Consider the following 10166-nt stretch of genomic DNA (forward strand, 5'->3'; position numbering starts at 1 on the left):
TCATCCTCATCCTTCGAAGAGTTTTTCCTTAACGTAACTTTACAGCCATAACAGCTTAGAAGTGACCACCAACAGAATCTTGTGTTATCTCTCACCTCTCAGGGCGATCGCAGGCGTCCGCAGCCGGGCGGCAGATTGTTCTACTTGGCCTCATGATCGCGCGGCAAGATCCGTTACCAACACACTGAGAGGTTTGGATACAGCTTGTGGCAGGATAAGATGCTTGGCAAGAGTAACCTTGTCCTATGCATCTAGAAAAATACAGAGGCAAAGCACATGTAATTGAGAGGCTTATCAGTGCTTGTCTGGCACTTACTGTTTATTTTCACTGATGTTAAATCAACAAAACAATTAATTTTTTAAAGGCGTAGCGAACGGGAGAGAGGGGACACAACATACCAACCCCCTCTTTGTCAAGAAAAAGTGTAAAATGAACACGATATGACCAAATACGGGAAGCATAGCGACGGAGGACCACCCTCATGGAGGCTTCTGCCTAACTCCCCTCCCTACCTTCCCTCCCTCTCCAAGTAGTTGAAATAGGTCATATAATTTGTAGGGAATTTTTCAAACTAAAGACTTTTCAACTTCGGAGTTTCCTCTTTGAAAGTTATATGCCAAGAACTCGTATATATTCAAGGGATCATATCGTCTTTTTGTCCGCAGCTAAGCAATACGGGGTGATACTCACCTGCCAGCGTTACACGTGTCTTGTTTTGTACATTTGTTTCCATCGTTACAAGGCACCGCTGGACGATTGCTCCAGGCTCTGTTGGTACGAGCGGCTGTATCGTGCAAGTCACACCACTGACACTGATTAGATGGATTTATTGCTTGGTGGCTGTAGTCCCGGCCTACAGGACGATAAAAGGTTATCACAAAATAAACCGATTAACCTAAATACCGTGCCTACAAAAATAAGCTTCGTGATATAACTCCTTTAAAGCAATGAGTAAAAACAACGAAAACTGCGAGATTGAATGGACAAAAAAGGCTTACAACGTTGCCTAGTCTTCTTCGACGCGTAAATTCCAGTTTGGATAGACACACCCTTAATTTTGTTTCAAGTATTGCGAGAGAACGAGTATGGCGTAGAATGTTCTTACCCACCTGCTATCTTACAAGTACACTTGCTGTTCAAAAAACCAAACCCAGTTTTCAGACTGCAACTGTTGCCATTACAGTACTGGCAAACCGAGTTGCATTTGAAAGGTGTAGCTGTGCACTGGCCGCTGCGACACGTATCTGCACGTGTACACGCGTTCCCGTCATCACATGCCACGCCGTCTCGATTAGACCAAGTGCTGATACTACTGCCAGGGTTACACCACTGAAAGGAAACAGCAACAAGACAAATATTTTCGTAATAAGGTAAGACTTTCCACGTTTTCCTAAATTAATTATTATATCTTTTTTTCTTTTGATTTTTTAGTGGCGTAATTTTCGGTCATTGGTGTGTGTATAGAAACATCCATTGCCCTCAGAAAGCGCTATTAAACATTTCATTGAGGATAGTTGACAACAAAGAACCAAGCTATTATATTAGTTCGAACGGTGGCTTACTTGACAAGGATTCCCTGGCTTATAGTGATTCTTGGCATAACATGTCCTTTTGCCTCCTTGCAGTATTATGCAATATCCAGATTTGATTGGACAGCCATTGCCGTCATGTGTTTCACATGAGAGACAGTTGTAGGGCGTGCCGACGCACGTGCCACTTGAACAGCGGTCGTTTTTGGTCTTCAAGTTGTTGTCGCTGCACCTAAGGTTGTTGTTGTTAGTCCACCGATTATTATTGTTGCTGTCGCATTGCTGAGGAGAGAAGAGTGTGATTGATGCAAAACTCATCTATTGACCATTTTGAAATTCATAAAAATCCTATAAACTGCAACGTTCACGAAATAGTGTATGAATTGTTTTACACAGGTAAATAGTGCTTTTCGCGCGCATTGAGTGGCTAGTTCGGAAGTGAGTAGCTACTGCTATTCACCTCCAAGTAGCCGATGAGACAAAAACGCACTTGAAGAGTTTAACTTCCGAGCATTTTTCGGTATATTGAGAGAAATAAACTCATTTTTTGGTGTTTGTCTGGCATATAGCAAAATAATTATTCAGCTCAGTGTTGGTGAAAGTGGTGCACCATTCACCTCCACTTTGGTGAAAAATTGTTAATTATAAGCCTATCTTTTGTGTGGATAAAATATCCAATGTCTTGACTATTCAAGTTAATGATCTTGAGTGCTTTCCAGTTTATTTCAATTTTCGTTTTTGTGAAATAGCTTTTGAAAAGTTCCATTTCGTTAAAATTTCCGCGTAAAACTCAAATCCGCTCTAGGTGCTTCTTTGAGCGATGGAAAAATTGGTCGTTCTCTGATAGCTTCTCGTTGTCCTCTTAAATGTATCATATAAGGTCATTCATTTGATTTGGGCACCTGATATATGATTGACTCTGTACATCAAGCCGAAAGAGCTCAACCCTTTGACTAACATCCAACATCCAATATCACTACTGAATAGGACATTAAGGTCATGAAAGTGGAGGAAATGAGCACCATATTAAGAAGTTCTTGATTGTTGAACAAATTCTCCTCATCAGCATCTTAGGAAATGTACTTAGAACGGTATGGATAATATGGATACTGATGTTAGGATTCAAAGGATTAAAATGCTATTTCTCCGTGCAATTCTAAGTTAATCTCCCCAATAATTCCATGGCTGCTAAATATTTTACCTGGCATTGATGTCCTGGTCGTAAGGCTCCGTGACGAAAACACTGTCGTCTTCCACCCTCATTGATCACGCAGTATCCCGGTTTCACGCGGCACGCGTCATTGTAGCACTCCTCGCACGGGAGGCACGAGAAAGGCGTGCCCGAGCAAACCCCATTAGAACAGCGATCATTTTTAGTACATGCCTTTCGGTCGTTACACGGCAAATTGTTGTTGTTTGTCCAGGCATACTTGTTTGCACTATTGCAATTCTATTGGAAGAGAGGACAATACACAACAAACGTTAATAACTAAATAATATTTCCTTGCATCACTAGACACCTAATTGCGGTAATACTATCCCTGTGGTTTTTTTCTCTATTTAGTTTTAATTTTTGTTTTTTCTCCAAAAGCGTTATTTCAGCAAGGTCTACCTTATTCCATATCTAAGTTGTTGAAATGCCGTATCAACTCAAACAGCCGCCGCCCCCGAATAAGCCTCTCTCGAATGAGCGTCGCATTTAGGACAGCAAGGTTAATAAGCGCCGCGGTCTCGGTGCAGCGTTAATTCAAGGACTTATTTCACTCGTTGTAGTACTTCGCAATTGGATATCTTGACAGAAGCCCTTAAGAAAGCATAGACTCAGACTTAGAAGTGCCGTATGCTCTCACGCTGGAACACTTAGGCTCGCGATCGAAGTTGAGTGTAAAAACCCCAGTGTATGCAATTAGTTACCATAAAATTTTCGTGCCCATAAGAATATGCCGCTGAACTGAAAGAGGATATTTCTTTGTCGCGGCCACTTTTAATAAGTGCTTCAATTGAGGCGTGAAAAATTAAAAAGCGCCGCGGCCCTTATTCCAGTAAAACGGTACTCTCTCACCTCTCTCGCGCATGATTGAAAGCGAATTAAAATCTCACCTGACACTGGTTACTGGGGTTTACTCTGCCATACGCGTAGCACTGGTTGTTGATTTTGCACTGCCTCAGGTCACATTTTAAACCCACTTTGGTGTAGCACGAATGGCAACTGCATGTAAAACTACCGAACGTGTTGGTACAAGTATGCTGGCATGGTCTGTTATTACACTCATTGACGTCTGTTGGAAGAAGAAATAGGACATGAAGAGTAGAAAACCTGTAAGTAAGCTACTGAGTTAGATGTAAGGGAGTTTAAGATAACACCACAGTGATGTGGTGAAAAGTTGCAGAAAAAACCGTAAGTTATCTTCCCATAAGATTTTCGCCGATAGCTCGATGCGTTAACCGTTTTTGACGGCATGACATTTTCACTATTGCCTACATGTGATTGGAGTGTCGAATTGAAAGTAAAGAGGTGACTAAATTGCTGTTGTTTTTTTCCAGGACTAAGAGACGCGTGCAAGAATGATGCATACAGCAAACAATTTGCATGTGGGCTATCGAATAATTGTTTGACCTTTACCCTTTCCACAGAAAGACCCGGAGGATTGTCACAACAAAGGCGAGAAAACTCTGAACTTTTAAATTGCGTAATATATAAAGCATATTCAGCACTGGCTACAATCGACATACAAAATGGCCAATGAAGCACTTGTCTTTCTTGAGCAATAAGTAAACTAACCTACTAGCACTAGCGACAAAATTGTTTATTTAGACAAATTTTCTGTCATAACCAACACTTTACAAGTGCGGATGGTTTGTCACGACTTGATAATTTTTCGCCGAAGCGGACAAATTTTCAGACGCACCGCTGACAAAATTTGTACCGGGTGAAAGCTTGGCGAAATTTACGAAACAAACAAAACCGTGATAAACTTGTCTATCATTTGTCGTAAACCCCACGATTAGTGTGGTAATTGAACTGGGTTCAGTTTACCAGAAGATAGCAGTAATTCTGCATCGTTGCGAAACTCGCAGATTTTACAACTTTAACTTAAGATGAATGCCGGTAATTGGAGTTTTAATACATTGGCGAATTATAGCGACCAGTCATATGAGCAGATCAGGCGCCGGAATGTGCCATCCTATTAAGACCAACAAGGAAACAATTTTAATTCAGTCGAGGCAACCTACAACGGTGGAGGAATTTTACAGTCGCCGCTTCACCAGACTATTAATAACGCTGTAGATGTGGCCGCACAAGATCCTCCACAACATCTTGAACTGCCTCTAGAACAGTCGATCTTCCAACTTTGAAATTGAGAGTTCTCGTGCGCCAGACGATAAAAACAAAGTGCGAGTACATTTTCTGGGGCAATGCAGTCAGGCAATTTTGTGTTTTCGCGTGTTACAGCGGGTCGCAAAACATTTAGCAGAGTTTCGAAGTTACAACGATCCATTCGCAGTTTCCTTCTGATAAACTCCCTGGGAATTGTTCGGTCATTGTAGTGGATCTAAAACCAAGACCGGTTTCTAAGAGTACGGGTTGTGTCGACGTGCCCGGCGTTTCCGTCTTCTACGGTGTTCAATCATTAAAAGAGTTGCTTGGTGTCCAAGAAATTGATGCCTTAATGACCTTAACACTAGGCTCACCATGAACATCATTTCGATCTGAGCGAAATTTAAAAGCAAGATACACGCCACAAGTTGAAGCATTTGAACATGTTCCATTATCCCGCCAAAACGTTTGATGTTTTGGTGCGCACAGCTAAATTGAATAAACTAGATATACCTATCGATAGAGTGCCAACGAGCGATCGATTTGTGGTTTGATAAGGGGGTTTATGCTGAGGCATAGTTTTTTCCAATTGATAAAAGGGTTTTTAATAAGAGTAACATAGAAACTGTACTAAGGTTTTAAGGGCTTGGTAATATTAACCAAGTCATTTAATAACTTGAACATGTGAAAGGATGTGAATAGTTCTTGTTATTAATGTAACATTATAAAGAATAACATAACAAAGAATATGAATCGTGTTGTATTGTATAACTGTTGCTTTGAAAGAGCATAAAAAAACAACACTGAATTTTTCATTTACAATATGTTGATTGAAGCATATAGAAGGGGTTTTGGTTAGTACAATGTTTGTGAACAGAAACATACATGCACTAGTCTTTGCGAACTTAGTAATCTTAAAAAAAGCATATGAACTTGAACGTGAAAACCAATGTGAATGGTTTTCTGCTATTTATACAACATCTTGAACATCAATAGCATGGTAAGAAATAAGATTAGCTTGTTTCGTATGTATGCTTTCAAATAACTGGTAACGTAACATTGAACCAGAAGATGGTAATGAAAGTTTGTTGAAGTCTTGATACTTAAGTGTTGTAAATAAATATTTTAGTCGGTGGTCTGTCTTTGTTAATTCTGTACTGTAGGACAGTTTAACTTGACAGTGAAGATGATGATATTTCAGTGATCACTTTTCTGTTGACATTATATTTGAATTCTATGTCTTGAAGATCCATAAGTAGTTCTTCAATTGTGTCCGAGTCACTAAGTAATGAGATTGTCGGGTGGGTGGCGAAGAGGGACTCCAAGACATCTGTAAATGCTGTTAACCAAATGTCTTTTTCATCCAAATGTACAAGTAGTTGAACAGATGCATCTCGTTTACATTGCATCTTTCTTTGTCGGACTCCACAGTTTTTACATTTGAGTGTGTTCTGTTGGGAGATTTCATTAATTTTACGTTTGCATGCTTGGCAGGTGATGAAAATGCTTAGTTTGTTGATCATTTTGAAGCTCTCTACTTTTGCTTCTTTCTCTGGATTTGCAAGTAATGCAGGGCCATCTATAGGTTTCAGTTGTTGATTGGCTTCTTTAAACGTTGTTGTGGGGGTTGTTCCCAGATGAGTGATCCCTTGGAAGTGCTTTACAGTAAGGTTTTCAAACTCATATGTGGTGCCAGTCTTGATGTTCTTGAAAAGTGGATCCCATATATGAATAGTAGCAGTTCCAGTTTCATCCTCCAGGACACAGTCTTCCTTTACAGTTGTCATTTCACTTGAGGATTTCAATTGCACAGGTTTAGGGTTTTCATTTCCCAGTGAAATGGAAGCAGTGACATTTACTTTCTGATTGACTTGGAGTGTGGGGAGCTCCTCAAGTGTAATCTTCTTGGCAGGCTGAGTTGAGGGCTCAGTCTTTTGGGATTTGTTGATGGGTTTGTAATCAAAATCAATATCAAAGGTTGGTGTTACCCTTACTGTTGATTGCTGGTTGAATATGATGTCATTGTTGCTGTTTTGCTTAGTGTTTTTGAGGGTTACAGCTGTTTTTGACGCTTCATGTTCTTGTAGCATGGAGTGGTTTGCAATATTAAATCCTACAACTCGTCTCAATTTTGATGGGCTGGTTTGTAAATCAAAATCATACCACTGATTTTGATTTCGTGAGCGTTTTATAGGACTCAAATTCTGAATGTAGCCACGGTGATTATCTAAGAAAGAGGAAATAAAAACTGAAGTTAGACATCAAATGTTGATCACAATAAGTTACTGCATCTTTTAATAACATGTGGACTGTAAAATTCATAACTAACAAATGGTTTTTTGGTACTGTCAATCAAATGTTCTGCAGCTCTTTGCAGCTCGTGACTACTGTCAATTGTGCAGTAATCAAATCAAATCAAATCATTCAGCACAGTTCAGACAGAAGTTGGGAGGAGCCACCAAAGATTTCAGTGATGGTAGTGAAATTGCGTTTGTCAGTAAGGTTTGAATTTTAGAAATGGCAATATATTTTTTGTGTAGATGCAATCTAGTATGGTGAGGCCAGACGAGTTCTTGCTCATTCAATCTCCCTCCCCACCTACTTTCCAAGTGAAGAAAACAGGAATATGGAGAACCACAAAAAACCAAACATTGTAAATTAAAGCTACAGGTACTTACCAGAGTTTGTATTTTCTTTTGACATGATTGACTGACAGGAGATCTGGAAACTGAACAAAAAGAAAATTTTCAAACAGTGCAGAAACATTTTTTTTTGAAATATCAAAGATTTTGTAAGCAGAAAGCACTGACAATGCATTTCCTTTTTTTAGAGTAGAATATGAAATGTGAAATGTTTGTTGAAAATATTTGGAACCAGTCACCACAGGGAGACAAGATCAAAATTGTACAAAGTTGATTTTGAATTGTAATTGACTTTTTATCTTTTAATCTTAAGTGTAAAAGAAATATTTATGCGTGCATTGATCGCTTTGATTTGTTTAAAAGAGTGACATATACGAAAATTTTTTTTAAGATATTTTGAGATGTGAATTCAGTGTTTCATTAGCCAACATATCAAGACGGATATGGAAAAGCACGAGCAATTAACATCTCTTCTATTTGGGTTAGACCTTGTAATTCTTTTGGAACTTGAGCTGGTATCATGCTGTTTTGAGCAGAGAACTTTTTAAAACTGTTCTTGTCTCTTACACATCTTGAACAAACATAGTCTGCTTCTTTTTTGTTTTTTACTGACAATGGCCATGCTTCATGGCAAACTCGGCAATGCCAGATTTTGAAAATCATGGACTCATGAAACCTCTTTATATTAATTGCTGCCCACTCCTGATGGTGAAGTTGTCCATATGTTTTAGCATCAAACAGTGAAAGATACTTATCTTGACTTACCACAGGACACTGTTTTGTTTTTTTTTCAATGAACTGTGTTCCTGCTTCACAAGTAGTTTGATTATTAACAATTTTCATTTTACTTCCAGAGTTGTTTTGGTCACTTTTCTTTCTTTTTCTATATTCCTTCATGTAATCTTTGTTCTTAATCCTTTTTCTTACTTTGTCTGCTTCATTTGTAGGCATTTTTTTTAATGTTGTCCTTTTCCTATAATCCTTCACATACTGTTTGTTTTTGATCCTTTTTCTTAGTTTATCTTCTTCATTTGTAGTCAAGTTTTTTTTAATGTTATTTTTTTTCTATATTCCTTCATGTATGCTTTGCTCTTGATCCTTTCTCTTAGTTTATCTGCTTCATTTGTAGTCAATTTTTTCTTAAGGTTATTTTTTTTTCTATATTCCTTCATATATGCTTTGTTCCTGATCCTTTTTCTTAGTTTATCTGCCTCATTTGTAGTCAATTGTTTCTTAATGTTATTTTTTTTCTATATTCTTTCATGTATGCTTTGTTCTTGATCCTTTTCCTTAGTTTATCCGTTTCCTTTGTAGTCAATTTTTTTTATTATGCTGCCACCTGCACTCATTTTCATTAGTTCTCTCTTCTAATTTACCTATGCCATTTGTAACATCTGATTTTTTGTTTCTGTATTTTTTCAGATGTTTTTGTTGTGTATCCAACTTAAGTCTCTTATCAGCTTCCTTTATTTCTGATTGTGTCCTTTTTTTGTTATTAAACGAATCATCTTGTTTACTTTCTTCCTCAATTTGATATGAAGAAGAGCTCAATTTGCCTGATTTAAAAAACACATTAGGCACCTGAGATTGAGTTCCACCCTGCATGGTTTCATAGCATTTGTCTTTTGGAAATGCTTCAGTTGGGCTATTTGGCTGTAAATCAGTTTCAATTGTGGATGAACACTTTTCAAACACAGCAAAAAACCAACCATTAGGGTAATTATTCAAAAGATCCTGAATTGAAGTGAAACTTCTCACTGACACACACAAATCATCAATATATATCCATTCAGTGTGATTATTTATAGCCACTGTAAAATGATGACTTGCACAGTGTACCATGCCTTTTAGTTCATAACTTTGACCTAACACATCGATGATGTGGGGAAAGTATACTTCATTGATACAAGTTGAAGCAAGTTCTATGAGTAAAAATTTTGGAAGGATAACAAAATGTTGTAGCAATGAAACATTCCCAGAATGCTGTTGACACAGACCACAGAAAAGTGCTTTGCTACTTGGAAGTATTGCCTCAGAAACATAATTGTCAAATAAGCTATGACCCCAGTTTTGGCAAGTAATATAAATAACAAATATACTTGTATTTTTTATGATTGCATTGTTGCACAATGAGCAAACTGACTGATTGCTCTCTTTTACCAAAAAAAGGGATTGCAATTCCTCGGTCATAACTCCAACTGTGCTTAATTTGAATATGTCACTAAATACAGCATCTGCAGACATTGTAGCAAATGAGTTACAATGCTGTCTCAAATAAGCCCAAACAGGTTCTCGAATAAGGGTCATATCCGTCTCCCCATTACAACTTTGTAAATGCACACATGCTTCAAATAACGTTTGAAAAAACTCATTACGTTCAACACGTTGCAAAGAATCTCTAAAAATAGCAAAAGTGAGTTCAAGAAAGAGTCAACTGCACAAGAAAACCTGCCCGAGTGTGTTAAGCAGTAATTCATAAAATGTCTTCGATTGTTATTCGTCTCTTGCAACTGTTGATTGGAAGAGGTGGCCTCATTCTTCTTAATGTAACCGACACTTATGTTTCCATTTACAATATGCGCTTCTTTATTTGTTATAATGTAAGGATTAAAGCTTCCGTGTGAGGCATGGGGAATTCTCCTTTGTAAATATGTTCCGCTATATTTCATAATACG

General features: G+C 38.1%; 2 protein-coding genes across 6 annotated transcripts in view; both read right to left on the reverse strand.

Annotated features, from left to right (window-relative positions):
• LOC113685619 (uncharacterized) overlaps nucleotides 1-10166 on the reverse strand; it is a 30233-nt gene that overhangs the window by 8149 nt on the left and 11918 nt on the right. For all 4 annotated transcript variants that reach the window (XM_089204575.1, XM_089204576.1, XM_089204574.1 and 1 more), the window contains 6 exons: nucleotides 3631-3809; nucleotides 2732-2980; nucleotides 1564-1812; nucleotides 1111-1330; nucleotides 692-854; nucleotides 96-251 (listed from right to left, as the gene is read on the reverse strand). In XM_089204575.1, coding sequence (XP_089060701.1) covers nucleotides 96-251; nucleotides 692-854; nucleotides 1111-1330; nucleotides 1564-1812; nucleotides 2732-2980; nucleotides 3631-3809 — 1216 coding nt within the window. The remainder of the gene's footprint in view (nucleotides 1-95; nucleotides 252-691; nucleotides 855-1110; nucleotides 1331-1563; nucleotides 1813-2731; nucleotides 2981-3630; nucleotides 3810-10166) is intronic.
• The window catches only part of LOC149046563 (uncharacterized), a 6112-nt gene continuing 1428 nt past the window's right edge, over nucleotides 5483-10166 (reverse strand). Inside the window, exons 2-3 of one of the 2 annotated variants that reach the window (XM_089204586.1) lie at nucleotides 7528-7577; nucleotides 5483-7076 (exon numbers count right to left, since the gene is read on the reverse strand). In XM_089204586.1, coding sequence (XP_089060712.1) covers nucleotides 6019-7076; nucleotides 7528-7552 — 1083 coding nt within the window. In that variant the 5' untranslated portion in view covers nucleotides 7553-7577 and the 3' untranslated portion in view covers nucleotides 5483-6018. Of the gene's footprint in view, nucleotides 7077-7527; nucleotides 7811-10166 lie in introns of those variants that run through there. The other variant, XM_089204585.1, reaches the window with a different exon arrangement.

The sequence above is a fragment of the Pocillopora damicornis genome, chromosome 4 (genome assembly GCF_964200805.1).
Source record: "Pocillopora damicornis chromosome 4, jaPocDami1.2, whole genome shotgun sequence".
NCBI classification, from domain to species: Eukaryota; Metazoa; Cnidaria; class Anthozoa; order Scleractinia; family Pocilloporidae; genus Pocillopora; species Pocillopora damicornis.